Raw genomic sequence first — 20,638 nt, 5'->3', positions numbered from 1 at the left:
AATTTGCACCTAAGCGTTTTAAAAATAATAAAACAAAACAAGTCACTAAAAATAACTTTTTTGTGTTATATTTATATCTCAAAAGGCCACAAAAAATGTTCTATCAGGATCTGGAGTGACTCCTGTATTGGGTACATCCTCAGAATGACAATTTAGGGGATTCACACTAGGGGTGGGCGATATGACCTAAAATTAATATCACGGTATTTTTCATCTTTTGAACGGTGACGGTATAATATCACGGTATAACTTTTTTTTTTCACCAATAAAGAAATTTTCATTGATTTACTCCTTGATATTTATTCCTTTATAAGCAGTTATATATTACTGTATTCTAAATATAATTAGCCTATGTTTTATCCACAACTTTAAATGCTTTAATTTAGGCTATTTTGTAACAGCACCACAGTTTAGCGCACCACGTAGAACACTCGGGAACCGCACCTGTGGCTGGCTGCACTGCTGCTTCGTGCTCAGTAAGGAATATAGGTAGTAATCTCTATGTGTCTGTCTGTCCGTTTGCATTTTGATTATTTCGAGAACCGTTCATCCAATCGACTTCACAAGGGAGTGCAGTGTCGCATTTGGTGCAATATAGACAGACACGCGAGACGCGACACGTTCAGAATTAATAGTAAACTACAGAACAGCGCGAGCGGGAAGCGGCGCACCTCACGCGAGCAGGGCGGCTATATTCTCCGAGAACGGACACTGCACTAGTGATATAAAACGCACACAGTCTGTTAATTAAGCAATACTTTTAAGGTAGTCTAATATTTTTCTGACTAACAAATTACTGACACAGTAAAGGGTAGATTTAAATAAAGAAAAACGAAATTTAAATAAAGAAAAACGAAATTTAAATAAAGAAAAAAAACGAAATTTAAATACAGAAAAAATGAAATTTAAATAAAGAAAAACGAAATTTAAATAGGCCTAAAGAAAAACTAAATTTAAATAAAGAAAAAACGAAATTTAAATAAAGAAAAACGAAATTTAAATAAAGAAAAAAACGAAATTTAAATACAGAAAAAATGAAATTTAAATAAAGAAAAACGGAATTTAAATAAAGAAAAACGAAATTTAAATAAAGAAAAAACAAAATTTAAATAAAGAAAAACGAAATTTAAATAAAGAAAAAACGAAATTAAGTTTGCCTAAATTAAAAACGAGATTAATTTAGATTGATAATAACGGGTAAAAAGTCTAATACATTTTGTTTATTCTATTTTCCACAATGTCAAAGCAACAGCAGCAATACAAGCTCAGGCATGCACTTCGGTTCATACAAACTCCGCTGTTCTGCGCTCTAGCCAGAGAACACTCTTGTTGCAGGAACACTCAGGCGTCGGTTCTATTTCTAGCATGCACGCGTTTTCCGCGTGGCTCGAGCCGCGCCTGAGACGCGTGTCTCACGCAGGCAGTGTGCAAACTCCAACCTTTTAACATGGGAGCCGAAATAAAAACAGACACCCAACGCAGCTGAGACTCTCACGCCAGCAGCCAGTGTGTCGCCGGCCTTATTCAAGCGCGAATGAGAACCGTTTTGCGGGGGATCCCAGGTGTCAATAAAACAAAAACAAAAACGTTTTTTCGTTGTTGTTTTATAAATGCTCTGACAATTGTTTAATAAATGTTCAATCAAAATGCAAAACATCGCGTCTTTTTTTTATTTTTATTTTTTATTTTTATTTTTTTTAGTCGACTAATCGTTGTGCAGGACAGGACTTTGGTCGACTAAGCATTTCTTTGGTTGACTACAGCCCTAATGTAAATGCAGCCGTTCAAGGAACATAATTGATTTATTACAGTATTGACGGTATTAGAAAATCCATGTCGTGGCGCAATGTCACACCGGTGATGACTATGACACCGGTGTACCGCCCACCCCTAATTCACACCATATTCTAATATGCTTGTTTCTCCCAAAAATTTGCATTGTGTACGTGGGACAAGTAAAGAAGCCAGAACTGGTTTTACTCCACATCTCTCTGCCTTTCTTGAATATTCATCTGCTCTGTTTGTTTTCTCACTCTGTTACTCACACTGCTAAGTCCTCTGTTATTTTCTCTCTCTGGACCCCGTTTATGATATTCATCTCCTCCAACACATTGTTCTAATTCATAGCAGACTTCAGCTGACCCTCTCCAAAACTTCAAAGTCAAAAAGTCAAATAAGTGATATAACCCCAAATACAACAGATTAAAACACATTGTTTTGATTGAAGTCTCAGATGTCTGCGGCGTGACAGAGAGCTAGATAGCACGCTTGTAAACAGGGTAGAAATCGGGTAGAAAATGACTGGATGTGCCTGTACGTTAAATGTGAAGCCGTGATGTAAAAATATTTTATTCACGTATCAAAGTCAGAGTCTAATAAATAAGCCAATTTCAGACCATGTTGCTGGCCGAGTAATCTTACTTAGTAGCTTGCCCAAGCACATAATCACCACGCACACATAAGGAGGTAACATAACTTATCACACCAATGCTAACTACTTGGCTAACTACTGAATATTGTAGATTACATCTTGCGAATGGAAAACTGGGCTGCTGGAGCATGAAAGAATGCAGTGGAGTGTGAAAGAAAAAAAGGTCATCAATAACTTTTAACAGTGAAGCAGAAAATGTGCAGGACACACACAAACACACACTGACACACATACTGACATGTGTTTTAATCAGGGTATGAAATTACCCCCTATGCCAGTCAAATTTGGGCCCAATTTTACCAGTCACTGTGCCAGGCGACCTGTAGGACATCTCCGACTGATGTTTGACAGGAAATGCTGCTAGTTAGAGGCAAAGACGCACACACAGAAGAAACACATTTGATTATATTGATGAATAGAAAAATCAAAAGCCTAAACTGGGTTCCAAAATAAATTTAAAATTGGCTAATAAAATTGGGCAAAAGTTTATTTTGTACTCTGGCTTTAACCACCACTTTGGTTTTAACACTCAACCACCAATTCAAGGAATCTGCCACGGGCTATTATAGTTACCCAGTCAGATTAATACTAGACAGACAGGTTCTAGGAAACTAGGAAATAATCTACCCTTTACTGCCAAGTAAACGTATTATATATCTAAACAATATCTTGTGTTCTGCAGTAGAACAACAGCATGTATTCTCTGTGTTTTTCATTATTGCCCTCTGATTGGGCATTGCATGCTTGCAATGTTCCCTGGGTAACGTCTGCTCGAGATGTCATTCAATCACTTGTTGAAGAAATAAAATTGTTCTTCACTGAGATGGCCTCCTATTTGACACTAGCCAATGGCTTCGCATTGTAAAGCATCGCCTCGCCCAGCCCCAGGGCAACGTGGGTATGTGGAGTTGCTCAGCTTTCCGACTATGCCCTGATCAAACAATAACAAGACTAAACAAACACAGTTTGTATTTGCCTGTTACCCAAGCACCCCCCTCCCCAGCCTTTATACAGCCTTATCTTGTTGTGGGCTTGTTTGTCTTAGCCGGAGAGAGTACAGTCAGTTTTTGAAAGAAAGAAAACAAAACTCAAAACAAAACTGGTATGAATGCAGTCTTTATTCTGTTGCTGCTCCTTAAGTAAACATAACAAGGAAAATAAAGCAATACACCTCCTGGAAAAACACCTTTTGACTCACTGACTGCTTGTGAAGTGATTAATCTTTGACTAGTTTAGTGGGTTGAAGTTAGAAAACAATGGTGCTACTGTAGTATGTTTAGGGGCTGACGAGGAGCCAACATGAGACAATAGAGATAAAACAGAGATATATGTATTCAATTGAAAAGTGAAAATCTAGGACACATTTTCTCATTCTAAAAGAGAAAAGCAACAGAAACTATAATGCAAAGAGAACATAAAGGCCTATTCTCTCAGAGAGCAATATTTGGTCTAATTTCGTAAATTTCTGTAAAATGTTCAAAAGTGCAAACTTTTTTTTTTTTTTTTTGCTTTTCCTGCACAAAACAATTTATTCCTATAGACCTCTTCATGTGCGTGTAAATGTTTTTCCTCACATATTTACATACATAACAAAGTGATATTTTTTCGTAGGTAATCTTTAGAATTTTTTTTGTTGTAAATCAAAACACTTTTCGTAAGATTTCTGTCAGCAATTCCTGTTGCTCTCGGTGCAAAATAATATAATATCCCCGTAAGACCTCTTCATGTTGAGTGTGTAATCTTCTTGCTATTGTTCCCCCCACCCCACATTTAGCAAAAAATAATAGAGATAATAAAAATCTATACATGCATATTGCATCCCTATGGATCCCGAAAACGAAACCCTACGGATCCTTTTTTTTTTTTACACAGATGTTGCAATCTATAAATAAATAAACAAGAAACAAAAAAGCCGTTGCAGGCTAGCGGTGTGAAAAGAAGTGACATTTTCTTGGAGGCTGATGAAAAACCACATTGTAATTTTGAGAATAAGTTCCTTGCACTTTTCATAAGATATGTGTCAGCAATTCCCATTGCTCTCAGTGTGAATATCCCCTTGCGGGGTGATAGATGTGCTTGTTCTTACCCTGAGTGAGGGAGTGCAGGGGCAGAGTCTGGTTGGGCTGAATGGACAGCAGCCCTTGTCTCTGCAGGCTCAGGAGATGCTGCTGCTGGAGCTGCTGAACCTGGAGCAGCTGCTGTTGGAACGCCAACTGCTGCGCAGACACCTGCCGAGGGAGAGACGGAGAGAGGATGAGGGGTCTACATATCATCCTCGCTCTCACAAACAATTATGTCAACACGTGCACAAACATACTTATTCACTCAGGGCAGATAAACATACACACACAAACAGGCACGGACAGGTACATTCCCATATTCCCGTACCCTCTTAATTAACAAGTCGTCGGGGAGACTCGTGACAAATAATGAAATGTTGTTAATCATTCCTAATAAGAGCCACAGGATTTTAATTATGGCCATTCATAACTCCGCAAACAACCTGTGACTGAAAGGAGCTCCTTAATATTCAGCAGCGTGTTAGTGCAGAGCCGGGGGAGCCAACCGTTGTCTCCTTTGGATAAATCAGGGGTGTGAAGTAACAGGGGAACTGTCCAATAGGAGGAGAGCTAAGCAGCGTATGTGCCAATTTTATCATGCCATTGTATACAATTATTTCTGAGGCAAAGAAAATTACATTTAGATGCAATTATAAAAAATATAATAAAATGAATTGTGGACATTAAAACATTTATGCATAAAATAAACAGGGTAAATTTTAATTTCATGATGTTTTTAATTGTTAAAAAAGGTAACATTTAAAAAAAGGTTCAGTTCATTGATATTTTCAATAGACATTGGCTATGTTTACATGCAAAACTTTTGTTTCAATCGGAATTCTTTCTTTCCGATTGATGAATCCGAACGTAGTGTTTACATGAATGCTAAATAAAGTGATCGGGAATTGAGTTTTTGACATGCGCACATTGCACGAATATACATAGTTTCCCATGTTTGCACATACTATTCTCCAACATTGCTGTTTTAAACAGCAGACTTAATATTTATCTATTATGGGTCCTAATTAGGAGACAACGAACACATTAACCGTTAGGAAAGAGTCCGGTGGGATGATGTCCTGCTCCACTTCACAGATAATGAGTGGTAGCCAGGAGAATTTTAGAATGACACAACAGTCATTCATGACTAGGGTTGCAAAGGGGAGGAAAATTTCCGGAAAGTTTCCGGTAAAATTCCATGGGAAGTTAAGCTGGGGAATTTTGGAAATATTCATTACCACGGCAACCGCTTGCGCGTCCACTCTGAAAGTAACTGTACACATAAGAGACGGATAGATACATTATTTAAGGTTATTTCTATTCGTTAGAATATTGATATATGAACTTGTTGTCAAGTAAGCCCCGTTGCGAGCATGTGCGTATCTCTAAACTTTCAGTGTGCTGCACTGCTCTAGTTGACTTCTGCACCTTCCCCCCCGAAAATATCACGTTAATTTTGAAAACGTAATTCCTTTTGTGGATCCTCTTGGTCTTTCTTCATGTTTCTTTGACAAATATCAGTGTCTCAGTCTCACGCACGCTGCACGTGAGTTAACCACGCCTACCTATTTACATGTCGCGGTATACACGGAATAAAAAAAAATCTGTTACGGTTGACATTTTCTTCCAGGTAACGATATATACTGTCATATCGCCCAGCCCTACTTATGTGGTAAATAAAGTTATGCTAGCTTATTTAGCATCTAACTTATCAGCTTGCTATCTACTAGATGAATACATTTGTATGTGATATTTGCAATTTAAACATTTAATAAATATATTTCCCCATAATATCATCAAAACTTACTTCACTTTGTTTAGTCCACAGGCTCAAATGTGTGCCTTCAATAGTCTTGTGCTTTGGGCTTCTGTACATGTGATGGAGGCATGCAAAGTGCCAGTAGTGGGTGTGGTCTCAATAGCCATGCAGTAAACAGTGTGCTGTGTGAATGTGATTGAGGAATGGCATGGATATTCAAGTGTATTTGAATGGCATCTGTTTGTTTTGGTCAAGATTATGCTAAAATATACTTTCCTCAACTATATTTAAGTTCCCTATGAAGAGCCAACCCTCAACTTTGAAAATTCCCAGTTTATTCCCGTTTATTCCCATAAATTCCTGTTAATTCCCTTAAATTCCCATTAATTCCCATGGAAAGTTTCCATCTTTAAAAATTCCCAGAATTTTGCAACCCTATTCATGACACTATATTCAACAACTACAAGAGCTCGTTCCAAGGGTCATACGTCATTATGCCATTTCTACATTCCACATGCACAGTACTTTCTAGAGAACGGAAGGTGCCAAAAGACTGGGGAAATTTTTGAGAGGAAGAAGGGAGTGAGTAAGTAAAAGTGGAAGGGAAACAGGGAAAAGAGAGTGTTGAAAGACAGAAGGAGAGGGAGGAATGGGCAAACGAACTGCTGCGTCGTCAGGACGATAAATGGGAGGAAATTATCTAACATCCCCAATCACCCCTCAGTCAAAACTAATGGGTGATGTTATGGAGATACAGGGCTATTGAACCCTTGCATTGACCCCTTTCAACGCTAACAGTGTTGTTTATGACCTCCTCCATGCATTATGACAGTTTCATGACAACGACTAAACATAAGCCATAATCACGGGACATTCCTCTGAAGGTTTCTGATGGACCCGCGGTGAAAAAACGGACACTGAGGGGGGTCACGTGTTTGTGTGTGCACGTGTTTGTTGGTACATTAAAGCGCAAACGTGTCTTTGCCAAGCTGTGTGCCGCACCCTCTTCCCAAACACAGGATGCTTCACTTTGTGTTTACTTCTCCAAACAGAAGGCGCACAAAAAAGGTCCCGCAACACAGGCGCGGACAGGTCAACCTTTAGACCCAGAACAGATCTGAAACAGCCTGATAAAGTGCTTGCTCTTTTTTCCACTCTCATTCATGGTCCACCCATCCTCATCTGCCTGTCAAAGGTCTGTTTCTTTTTCTCTCTCTCTCTCTCTCTCTCTCTCTCTCTCTCTCTCTCTCCACTCTAACCCTGATCACGAGGCTCAAAGGTGGAGAAAAATCTATTTTTTACGAAAGACTATGAAAACGAACATGTTTTTTAATACTGTGAATTGTGCACATAAAAACCTTCAATTCAGTCACTTTTGATTTCATGATGTCTTTAAAGTCATCATGAAATCAAAATGGACAATTCTTATTTTTTATGGAATATGACAACCAATTTATCCATCATTTAAACATTTTTATTTCCCCTTTTAATATTTAATCAAAATAACTTCCTCTCCCCCCTTGCAACGGCATTTCTTCTCTTCTCTTATGACATGTACACCAGTGAGAGGGCAGTCCATCAAATCCCAATGGAAAAATCAAGTCCCGCCCTACATTTTATTTCGTTTGAGAAGCAGTTTCACTCGGATAAGTCGCAATAGAGAAGAAAAGACAAACTGCAACTTCCGTTTCATGCCGACTATAATTGTAAAAAAAAAAAAAATTGGTAATACTTTACAATAAAGTTAAATTCATTAATATTGATGCATAAGGTATATAGTTCTACAGCATTTATTAGTGTAATATTCATGCTAACAAATTGAACCGTATCATAAATTGTGTTTATTTTCATCTGTACGTCACCCTGAAGGATGAGCTTGAGATCTTCCTCATCGCACGAGCGCTAACCTAACGCCAGCCTGGCATAGCGAATGGGAGGTTAACTCGGAGTGGCACGCGAGAGAGGCGAGAATAGAGCAGATGACAACATGATCCAGACTGACGCTGGCAGGCCCTTTTATTGCCTCGCCTCCAATCCAAAGTTAAAAATCTTTGAAAACCTTAGAAATGTTGTTGTCTTTTAAATAAAAGAGGCACAAAGCAGCAGCGGGGGGTTATTGTCTGACCCCCGTGGGGGGAGTCGCTGCAACAATTCGTATTCCATCTTTTGATGGCTGCGCGAGAGAAAGCCGAAGGAGGGGGGGGGGGGGGAGGGAGAGGGAGCGCGTGAGAGAGAAAAACACGCACAGACGGAGGAGAGCCTCTCGAGGGCTGCATCAAATTCCTGTGATCATACATAATACTCTTTAAAATGGTGTTTTTCCTTCCTGTTCGTCACGTTCCATTCAGCTGATCAATTGTTTCTCCTTTTGACGGTGCCACCCTCCTTTTTTCAACCCCCCTCCCATTCTAGAGTCCCCTTCCCCTCATCTGTCCTTCTGACATGAGAGAGAGGGAAAGAGAGATAGAGAGAGATAAAGAGTGACAGCTTCTGTCAGAGGCAAGAGAAACAGTCCTGTCGCATTGATTTATGGAGGCAACGCACCACAACTTGTCCAAACTGAAGCCCCCAGTTCATTAATTAGCGAGCTGGGGGACTTTGAAGTAAGCATGTGAAAGTGTGTGTACGGCTGTGTGTGTGTGTGTTTTACAACATTCGCCTTCATTTATACGCTCTCTCCGGTTACAGAACGAAGCTCTCAGTGGGGAAGTTAAGAAGTGAAACTCTGATTGTCTTTGAACTGCTTCTGACCGCACAATAATCGCTTCTTTTGTCCAGAGCATTGCCTTCTCCTGCTGTCATTAGAGCAGCCAGAAACACAGCTGGTGACAGTTATTTTAATTTTTTCTTAATCTAGTATATATAGTGTATATTTTAGTGTCCAGTTATCTAGAGAATTATTTTGGACCAATGAGATTATAATGCGGGGGCGACGTCACATAACTAGATCAATGTTTTATCTTGCGACTGGTTAGAACAAGAACTCGAATTAAATTAATCAAGATTTTAGTGCTTAATGCGTTATAGTGTTGCGGTTGGTTAGGACACGGAGCAGAAATACAAGAGCAGGACAGGGTTCTTCCCATTGTCGACTCAACTCAAAAATAAGATGACACCAATGCACTGGAATGATTCTGTACTTGTGTTGGTGGGAAACAGCTGCTTGATGCACTGGGGGCAGGTAATGAACACCAGGGCTGAGTGTGTGTGTAAAGTAATGCAGTCAGCATACCTCTTTACTCTGCTGTTTGCTGCCATGCTGCTGCTGGATGAGCTGAAGGTGGAGTTGTTCTTGCTGTTTCTTGTAGAACTCCTGGAGTTGCTGCTGCAAAATCACAGAGTCATAAATTAAAGACGCCTCTTCTGTATTTCTGCTGTGTTTTATTTATTTTCTCCTGAAGACCAAGTATTATGTTACAAAAGAGATGATTTCCTCTACTATGATCCTAAGAATTAAAAGAGTAATGTACTGTAAAATACCTCAAATCTTCAACATTAACATACGTAATGTATGCATAACATGCATAATACTATTTTTGTAATTTCTAAATCACATTGAATAGCAATGAAAGGGAATAAGGAAGACGTTTCACGCTGTGAACATTTGCGAGATTGTCTACACATTCCTCTTGGTTCAAAACCACATAAAAAAATCCTGTTCTTCATGATATATAACCTTTACATTTCACAATTTTCAAAAGTCAAATTTCACGAGAATTAGGAAGAACTAGCCTACAGTGTGTGTGGAATTCTTTGAATTCTTCGTGTGTGGAGTCACGTCACAGATATACCAAACTGTGTTTATTGCTTCACTACTACATGTATGACAAATCCTCTTTGTTTGTCACATAGACTGAGCAACAGTTAAGCCAGCTGAAAGGGAGGAATTACTGTATGTTTGATGCATTAAAAGAGAAAGGAACTAATTGTAGGGCAATTAGGAATTTATTAGTAGTTAATTGTTGTTGCCATTTTATAATAGATTCTATATTATTATAATAGATTATTACTATAATACATTTATATATTATATTCCAAATTGTTTATTCAGATTATTTATTGAACTCCGCTTCACATCGTGACGCAAAGATCCTCAGGGCTTTTAATTTACTTAGAATTCTTGTAATGTCATAGTGTTGGTTTAAACCCGAGAAATATTTGAGACATTCAAACGGAAGGAATATATCCGGTATGACACAGAACGAGGGCAAGTACCTGCTGTAACATCAGTGCTTGTTGTTGTTGCAGTAACAGCTGGAGCTGCTGGGGGCTCAGAACTTGGTGTTGGAGGATTTGCTGCATCTGCTGAGGAGTTATGACCTGTGGTGTCATCATAGCAACAGAAACTGGGACCTACACAAACACAGAAAGAGGACGGACATATGAATACAATTGGATAATCACATAAGAACTTACTCACAATACATACACTAAAGATAACATGTAAAATGTCTTATCAGTAGCTTGTCACCATCATGAATGTGCTATGAGATCAAGATCTGTTCTCAAAAAAACCACCTGAGGAGCTTTCAGAACCAGTGATATGCGAAGCCAAAGCTGCTGACTGATGGGAGACTGACAGATACAAAGAGAAAACCCTAACACACACACACAAACACACTTGAACAACCACAGAGCGTCCCCCATCATCAAACGTCCCACTCCAGAGACAAGGCCACTGGCCATTATTCTGGAGTGCTGTCCATGTTTTGCTTGTGACTGTTTGAATACGTTTTGTATTTTCATTTTTTTCATGATTGTTTTCCCCCCTCTTCATCAGCGTGAAGCTTCTTGTCCCTGCGATACTTCACTAAAATGGGTCACAACTCTCACGGTGTACCGTTTTTTTGTGAAACTTAAAATCGCTGGCTGAATATCAATTAACACGAATGTAATCGTGTCAATGCAGGACGTGTTGTCGACTGTGTTCTTTGTTAGTTCGGAAGTACAAAAAAAAAAAAAATGTCCCTCTCTAAAAAATATATCAAAACAACACATTTAAGGGCACACAAACAAGCTTAAGTGGAATAAAAAGAGTACACATATTATGGGCGTAAAAGAAAATGGCGTGTGATGACATTGAGAGGGTCCTCGTGCTGTTGACGGGTCTTTAATTAGAGAAGAGGCTGTGTGAATACAGTACACGCGTGTGTCTCAGTGTCAGCCTTTCTCTGATACACCGTGCCATTAAAATCTCCTTTGTGACATTGGGTGACAAACCAAGTCTGTGCTGAACTTGATAGCGGCGGGCATTTGCAACTGTTAACACATATCCCCAGTGTGTTTTAGCAAGCGTGTGCGAGATCGCAGATGTATGTCTCACATCTGCTGCAGATTGGCCAGACATTAGGGCGACAGTCTCCCTTCACCAAGGTTACCTCAATTGCATCTGTGATTCAGAACCGCTGACACGCGTTTGAATTTGTCACGTCTTGATGAATGTAAATGAGTGTGTAAGGGGCGGGGCTAACTGTCACATTGCCTCCGCCTATTTCAAACTAATCTAAATATAACAACAAAAAACCTTAAAACGCATGCAATGTCACAAACGGGGTTGAACTTGTTATAAACTCATCACCAAAATGGATATGTGGTGCTTGGAATCAAAGTTGAACACACAGGCAGGCGCCGCAACACACGGTTGGTACGTCTTAATATGCGGCCCATTTTTCACTTGGCTTAGCGCACCATTTGCATAGGCTGCACCCCTTGATTTCTTCATTTCACAGTCATTATGCACTCATGTCCTTATTTCTCAGCGCCACTAATTTTGATGAACTATTCTGAAGGTCAGAGAGGCAGACGAGTGGGTGGTGAGACAATACGAGCTAAAACACACAGACAACGCCAGATGCACGTTTGTACATTTATTCTTGACTATGAAATCCAATTTGGATGTTTCAGTTTTTTTTTAACAATTGAAAACTTGAAAGAGACAGATTTTTTAAACTTAAATTTACTTACGAATTTCATTTGATCAGACTTCAACATAAAACATGAACAAACATTTACACTCAGCAAAAAAATGTATTTGCTGATTTGGACAATTTTTATTTAAAAAAAATGTTCTTGTAAAATTTTCATAAATGTTTGAGAATAAAAAAGAAAATCTTAACTGAAATGGCCAAATAAAAAGTGGAATAAACTTACATATTTAATTTTTGGGTAACACTTTACAATAAGGTTTCCCCTTTAGTTAATATGAACTAACAATGAACAACACTTCTACAGCATTTATTAATCTTAATGTTAATTTCAGAATTTACAAATACATTATTAAAATCAAAAGTTGTATTTGTTAACATTAGTTAATGTACTTTGAACAAACATGAACAGCCGATTTGTATTAACTAACATTAACAAAGATTAATAAATACTGTAACAAATGTATTGCTTATTGTTAGTTCAAGTAAGTTAATAAATTAACTAATGTTAACGAAATGATAACTTATTGTAAAGCGTTACCAATTTAAGTTCTTATATTTTTTTTGTGAAGGGTGGAACTGTTCTCGAAACCAATCAAAATTTTAAAATAAATTTACTTTACAGTTGCAACTACCACATAAATCCTTTTAAACATCTGAAGTAAATGTAAACGCTTTGTAAAACAAACTAACAAATAAACATTTACTAACTTCTCAGGACACGAGAAATTACAATGCCAGCCTGTTCCAATTAAACCCTTTATATCCACACCTTACAGACACACTGACACCAGCTTCACACCCTCATTTACTGCATGAACATGTGTGTGTGTGTGTGTGTGTGTGAGTGTGTGTGTGTCCACTTCTACCAAACCTCAGCTCTAGCGGAAAGGCTATTACAGCTCACATTTTACTGCCCATTACCACTGAGGTCATTAGTGGAGAGAGGGATGGGCCTCCTCTTAACCTATTGATCATTGTAACTACTAGCATTTAATCCGCTGGTGAATGAGCTGGAATCTCTTTAAGACAGGCCTGCCGCAGAAGAGAAGCACTTCAGCTGAAAAATATCATCCTGGCCACTATATCAGCAGCACTTAAGAGGAGTGAGGGATACCACTGCTTACTGCTCAGAGCTGTTCGCTCTTCTCCTCTGGCCGTAATTGTGGAAGTGTGCGGAATGAAATTATTATTATGAATTGCGGTAAATGGCTGTATCGCTTGATAAGAGGTGAGGAAAGAACAAATACATATTTCAAGTCGTCTCATAATGAAAGCGCTATGAGATAGAGCATATATCTGGTTAAACGAGATGGGAATTTTATGAACGCATATTTCAGCTGTCATGTGGACAGGTTTTAAAGAGAACAAAACTTGTTTGCCAAGAAAGAATTGTTAGGAGAAAAGAAAACTGAGCATACTTAAGAAAGTTGAAGGTTATTAATTTCACTAGAAAGAGGTGTAGGTAGGCCAGGTGTGAGTGTAGCACATTAACACACAGAAAGTGAAACGTACTCAAACAGCTGCTATGTGACTGTACTGTAGGCAATGTGCTAGCGCAGGCCTGCTGTCCACAGGCCCTACCCAAACTACACACACACACACACACATCATATGCTGTACACTCAACATTCACATGCCAACACATGCAAACATCTGCAATGTGCAAAAATGAATAATAAGTGAACCTGATACTTAGGCTAAGTTTCACAGACAGGGTTTAGATTAAGCCAGGATTAGGCCTTAGTTCAATTAGGACATTCAAGTAGCTTTTATAAAGTTGCCTTAGAAAAAAAGAAAAATTACTGGTGTGAATCTTGAGACAAAACAGTGGCACTGGCATATTTTAAGATATTTTAAGATACGTCAGAGCAAGTTGCTTTCAGTTAAAACCGCTCAAACATGCATTTTAGTCTGGAACTAGGTTTAAGCCTGTGAAAGCGGCCACTAATGTTTAAAAAAAAAGTAACAAAAAAAAAAAAGCTAAAGTAGGTAAATGTAACAAAAATAAAACGTAAAAATGTAAATGTAAAAAAAACATACATAAAATATAAAATGTCAATGTAACAAAAAAGACCAATCATTAAAATAAATTTTAAAATAATACGTAAAATATATATATTTTAATCACTTTGCCTCTTCAATCAAACATAAAAGTGCAAACATTTGTGGGCATTAAAATGAATGATGTTACATTTATTTTTTAACTTGAAGGTGTTGAATCACAAGGGATACGACAAAACGATGCCAGCTGAGAGATGGAACGTATTGGACGCAGCAGCGGATCCAGCTCATTTAAGCCTGGCGCTCATATCCACCGTCCAGTTCATCTTCAGTCCATGACTATGAACGGGAAACGCCATCCAAAAATACGGCTCTAATGAGGAAACATCTGACACACATCTGACGAACCTCAGAAACACTGATACTGACTTAATGAAGAACGCATTCTTCCTGAGAGAGCAAAATGTCATGCACGGAGAGAACGAGAAAAAAAAGAGAGAGAGAGAGGGAAAGAGAGATAGGCAATTAAGATGAAGAGCGAAGGGGGGCAACTTCAATCAGAGCGTCTCGTACATTGAACTGGACGCACGGAAACAGGTTGCAAAGAAAGAAAGAAAGGAAGAAAGAAAGAGGGCAGGAAAAAAAAGAAAATCAAATTTTAATGCCAGCTCCCCGGTGTCATCTTGTTTTGTCAGGACATCAAATAGAATTGAGAAGTACAAAATAACAAGCCCTTGAGAAATCAGAGGAGGTTTGGTCTGTTTGAAGCCTCTTGGTTTACCTTGTCCAGAGATATAGGGAATAGCAATGTCCGTACGCTCATTTGGCATGGAGTGCCGTGGAAAAAAATGATTTTTTTATACTACGTGTGAGCTGTAATTATTCATTTGAATGCACAATTTTCATTTCTGGAAATTTAGTTTTGCACAAATGTTTTTTAAAAGTTCTAAAACAATTCATTTAACAAGTAAAAAAATTCAGTTTAACATGGAATTTGCATTCCTAATGTATTAAATGGAGATATTCTTGTCTAATATTAATACATTTATGAAAACATGCATGTACTATTATTATTATTGTTATGAAACAAAAAATCTCTAGGGCTGAAGCAAAGATATATTAATCTCCCCCAGCCGCTTCTGAATAGCGAATAATTCCCATTCCCTCTTCCTCGCTTTGGCTCTCGCGCAGCCCGTTTACAGTTCACATAAACAGGATAATCATAGTCACATTTTCTGCCCATTTACCAAGCAGATTCTGCGGGGGGAAAGCGGTCCATTCAAGGCAACTGTAAAAACAAAAATCCAGATTGCGCTTTAATTAACTTCTAAACCACAAACAAACAAGTTCTCAGTAGAGCTGGCCCGGTCTGCCGTAAAACAAACACGCAGGGGCGAAGGAGAGCATGAGGTTCAGCTTTGCCTTTCCCACACTAACTCAACCCCACTGCAGGTGGGTGTCCCGAAGGGGTGGGTGGACCATCAGCCCCGGGACTCAGGGGATACTCGCTTAATCTTGCACACAAACTGAAGGTGGATGCATTACGGATGTAGCACACATACGGAGGTGTCATGTCTTGATGTGTTGCTAAGTGTTTGCCTGGGATTCGAGCACAAAAAATAAACACAATCACACAAACTAACCCAGATTTAAAAGCTTTTTTTTTCTTTTTCTCATCTTTCTGCATTTTAGGATGCAAAACTTGAATGAAAACCTGCATATTGAATTCATATATTTATATTTTATATCCTGACCCTTGGCATCTACTGCCTTCATGGAAGTGCCTACTTATGCGTTCAGAAATTACGATGTGCTGTGCGCTCAAGTGATTGTGGTCAGAATTAAATGCACGCTCTGGCCAAATTCAAAAGTTATTTCCCCAGTTTTCACTTCCCAACAAAGACAGCTTTGTTTATTTCTAGTACCACTAAATAAACAGCAAAGGATGAGCATTAAATATACTGTATAATCTATTTACTTAGCAGACACGTTTATCCAATGCAACTTACAAATGAGGAACATCACAAGCAATTTATCAAAAAAAAAAAAAAGTATATTAAATGTATTATTATCATTAATTTAATATTTCCTTTTTAAATTAAATATTAAATATGCTGCCACAAAGAATTATGGGACTAATTTCTGTTTAATTAAATACTAGACTAAATAAGTAATATTTTTCTTTGCAAGCCATTCTAACTATTCTTCATAAGCAGTTTACAACATGTTTTACAATTACTGTTTATAATCAGATCCACTGTTCTACCACCATGATTATTTAACTAACACGCTCACCCCCCCCCAAAACAGGGCTCAGAGAGTTTCCCACAGGTAAATATGACATTGTGGTGGAGATCTTGTAAAAGCAACCTTACAGACATGACTGGCAGCAATAATCATTTCTAACAACCTCAACACAACCCCAAGTGACCCTTGACGTGACTCTCCTCTCACACACTAAAACAAGACAAAGCAAAACCGCTGAACGTCTCCTGCTCAACTCAGTCTGACATATGCCACTAAAAACAATGGTGTCGACAAACTGCCTTCGACCACTTTACACCTTTCCAGTATACCCTAACGCCCTTTCCTCTCTCTCTCTCTCTCTTTTGCTCTACTCATCCCGCTGATATGATTTATGGTTTACCAGCTCAGCGAGGTTACGCAACGTCGCACATGCCTTCAGATGTGTTATTGGAGTCGGTGGAGATTTAATTAAGATCACAGCCACACAAATCCCCCTCAAATTGAGAATTTACTCGAGACAATGGTCGTCACATCCTCGCACGGGAGAGGTCTCATTCTGCACAACGCCAAACGACAACAACGCTAATCCGTGTTTCCATGACATCACATGAAGGTTTCGGTAAATTGGGATTTGTGTTTTCATCGGCCACGTTGTGATGTTCCTCGTCAGGGTTGATTAATATTGAGTGGAAGATACTGTTGGCATGTTGCAAGAGCTAATATGCACAAAGAAGACACAACTGAGTTTATCTTTGTTGTAATTTGTGAAATAAAATCAAAACTTTTACAAAAATTGTGCCAATAATTTCTACCGAATGTAATCTCTAAATCTCTGTTCTGCCCTAAAATTAGTTTAGAAAGTAAAAAGTTGCAGATGTGTGAGTTGAGGAAGATTTTTTTTTTTTTTTTTTTGCTGTATATCATAAAATTGTCTTTCAGAGCAATTCGTCACTATGCTGCTCTTTCCTGAGAGAATGCTCACCTGGTGTGCTTTCTGGAAACCGAGTAGGAGAAAAGGAAGAACAAATGCATCTTTAGAAGAAAAAAAAACTAAAGTTTTTTCCTCTGTGGGAGAATGAAGGAAAAAAGACAACAGAAAAGAACAGCTGGCAATGCCGTGTGTCATCACCAAAGTATTCTCGATTCTTACCACATAATGTAGAGCAAGACGTCTGTGAAAGAGGTCAGCCACATGAACGACTGACCAGATAACCCCCCCACCCAACTCCTTTTTCCCTTTCTTATGGGAAAATATCTATTTAACACGCACAGTTTGCTTGTTCTCCAGTCTCATGTAAACACACACGTGAATATTCTCTCACACACCAACATGGTCGTGGCCGCTAATACGTGTCGAGCGGTAGGAATGACAGGTGTTGGCAGGCTCACGGCCTGTCAGGGCACAACATAAATGCGGTTCGGCCCCAGCCAGAGCGGACCCTAATGCACTACTAATGAACAATAAATCAAGTCTGATTACAAACTGTCAGCCCAATCAGCTCTCACGCTTTCTAAACGAAGGGGCCCGGTGGTCACAGCTGTGTGGCGTTACCCTCCGCGGGGCTCCCTGTTTAGCCTTTACTTTCCACACGTCCAGTCGTTCCCCCTCTCAATCCTCTCCTGCCATCCTCGAACTGAAGCACCCCCCCCTGACCTCGAGTCCCAAACTTCACAATCATTACATTCTGAAAAATGATGACAACCACAAACTCTTGTCCTAACTATTGCATCTCAGCATTTAAATCATTTCCTTTAATAACATTTAAATGCATCACTAAAATATAAAACTATTATTTTAAACTTGTATATCTTTAAAACAAGCAATCAAAGAAAATAACTGCATTCAAAACTAGTAAAGGAGAGTGTCAAAACTTTGCCTTAGTTTCAGTGATCACACCACTGGCATGTGCGCACACACACACACACACACACACACAGGAGGGCCCATGATACAAGTGTCAAATCGTGAAGGGGAGCAACCCCCCAACCCCCCACCCCCCCCCCCCCCCCACACACACACACACACACAAGGATGCAACACAGAACTAAACAATCTCTTTAAATTATAATTAAATCCAACATTGAATAGCATGTGCAATCTAAAAACATTTTTACAACTGAAAAAAGCTGCATAAGTTTCTGCATAACTATAAAAGTCTTTTAAAAAAACATATGTACAGCACAGAATGACATTTAACAAAAGCCTCGTAAAAATCCTGCGCTTGTAAGCTGTAAGTGAAAGGAGAAGCTTCAAACATCCACTTGTAATCGCATCACAGTGTTTACACAGTGTCTCCTAACCAACCAGCATGATAGAAACTAATACAAACAGCACGCAGAGAAATCAGCCTCTTTTCCTTTTCCCCTGGACGCAATGCATTGTAAAACTTTTCTACGGCAACAGAAACAGCTCTTTCACTGAAAAATTACAGAATCAATCATATTGACAAACCTGACAAACTCCATTTGGCTGGCAGGGTAAACAGAGTGAAGCTGGGCCGTTTGGAGGATCGCGGAAGATGAGAAGACACGAGTCGCGGAGCGGAGAGCGAGAGAGAGAGCGAGAGAGAGAGAGAGCGAGCGAGCGAGAGAGAGAGGCGTTTACAGTGAGCGTGTGCGTGTGCTGCCGCGTCTCGAGCCTTTTTCCCGGGGATATGGACAGATTGCACGCGCAAGGTTGCTCCCTAGCTGACAAGATACAAAACTATCCAATCAACCACGCCCTTTCTCCACCAATCACAAGCAGCCCTCTAAACATAATCAATTCAAATGGGGACACAAGCAGCGGCAGGGGCCGCCGCAGGCCGTGTGTGTGTGTGTGTGTTTGGAGGAGGAGGGGGCAGGTGAAGCAATGCCTTTGTGTGGGACACCGTATTAAAATAAAGAGAGAGAGAGAGAGAGAGAGAGAGAGAGAGAGAGAGAGAGAGAGAGAGAGAGAGAGAGAGAACAAAAAGAACCAAAACAAAACAAAAAGAAAAAAGCAGCACAGTTGATGGCTATTAACCCTTTGACCCTAGTAAAGGTTTTGTTCGTGCTGGTGAAACAATGGAAGAGTGAAGAAAAGAGACCCTTTAATTAAACAACAGATAAACAAACACTAGCCTATCTGACAGAGAGAAAGAAACCGAGAGCATCTGCAAGTTGTTGTTCTTATAAAGTGCAATTGTTTATAGTAACAGCTCTTCATTTTAATAAGAAAAAAGGGAGGATTTTGCATTTTCTTTCATATTACAAATATATAAATGACAGTTATTTAAATGTAAAATAGGCTAGTTTTTATATAAAATTTTAGGATAAATCTACAATTTTTCAGATACTTTAAAGTGTAGCCTACATTCTAATCTATTTGATCAGAGTCAAACTTTAAATATTGAAAAGGCTGCTGTTTCAATTCACAGACTGACTGTGTGTGGGTTCAATTCACAGTCCAACTCCTTCCAAATCCACTAATTTCCACAGCATAAAATAACACACACCGCAGCTCCACTTCTGCTGCGAACGGTTAGAACATAAGTGCTCAGAGCTAGCAAGTGATTAAAACATCACCACCTTCTCACTTTTTTTATATAAAAAAAGAGGGGGAAAACACAGAAAAGTTGCTTCGCCCTCTACTGGTACATTTTATATTACACACTCAAAACCCAAGGCTAAACTTCCCTCTTTTTTAATAATAAAAAAAAAAGTGAGAAGGTGGTGATGTTTTAATCACTTGCTAGCTCTGAGCACTTCCAACCGTTCGCAGCCGCGGTGTGTGTTATTTTATACTTACTGCCTTAGTCAATAGGTTTTTTTTAAATTAGAATATAAGCATTATTTTTAACTCCTGCATGTAATAAAAAAAAAGAAAAAAAATCATATTTAGACAAGATAATAGTACTTTTTTTTATTTTGCATTATGTTAATAATACATTTAATGTATGAAAGATTATAATAATTTGAAAATCAAAATGAAACAGTAAAGACATTACAATAGCAATATAAAAACAAGCGCAAAAATAAATAAAAATAAACAACATGTATGATTATTAAATGAATACCCTTAGAAGAAAATATTGTGGTAGTATCAAATAATAATACATCATGCTATGGTACTGTACATAAACAACAACACAAAATAATGATCATATTCACATAGTGGAATTTATGTTGAATGGGTCCAAAAAAACATTGTAGTGTCAGTTTGTGGGACTGTAAACAACAGTTTCTGTAGTCT

General features: G+C 38.7%; 1 protein-coding gene across 13 annotated transcripts in view; it reads right to left on the bottom strand.

Annotated features, from left to right (window-relative positions):
- foxp1b (forkhead box P1b) overlaps positions 1-20,638 on the bottom strand; it is a 196,968-nt gene that overhangs the window by 34,620 nt on the left and 141,710 nt on the right. For 8 of the 13 annotated variants that reach the window (XM_084129453.1, XM_084129448.1, XM_084129447.1 and 5 more), the window contains 3 exons: positions 10,466-10,603; positions 9,483-9,575; positions 4,518-4,659 (listed from right to left, as the gene is read on the bottom strand). In XM_084129453.1, coding sequence (XP_083985579.1) covers positions 4,518-4,659; positions 9,483-9,575; positions 10,466-10,603 — 373 coding nt within the window. Of the gene's footprint in view, positions 1-4,517; positions 4,660-9,482; positions 9,576-10,465; positions 10,604-10,768; positions 14,312-18,877; positions 19,170-20,638 lie in introns of those variants that run through there. The other 5 variants (XM_084129443.1, XM_084129454.1, XM_084129446.1 and 2 more) reach the window with 4 other exon arrangements.

This window comes from Abramis brama (assembly GCF_963993115.1).
Source record: "Abramis brama genome assembly, chromosome: 11".
NCBI classification, from domain to species: Eukaryota; Metazoa; Chordata; class Actinopteri; order Cypriniformes; family Leuciscidae; genus Abramis; species Abramis brama.
The sequence above is the reverse complement of the archived record's forward strand: the minus strand, read 5'-3'. Positions and strand labels throughout refer to the sequence as shown.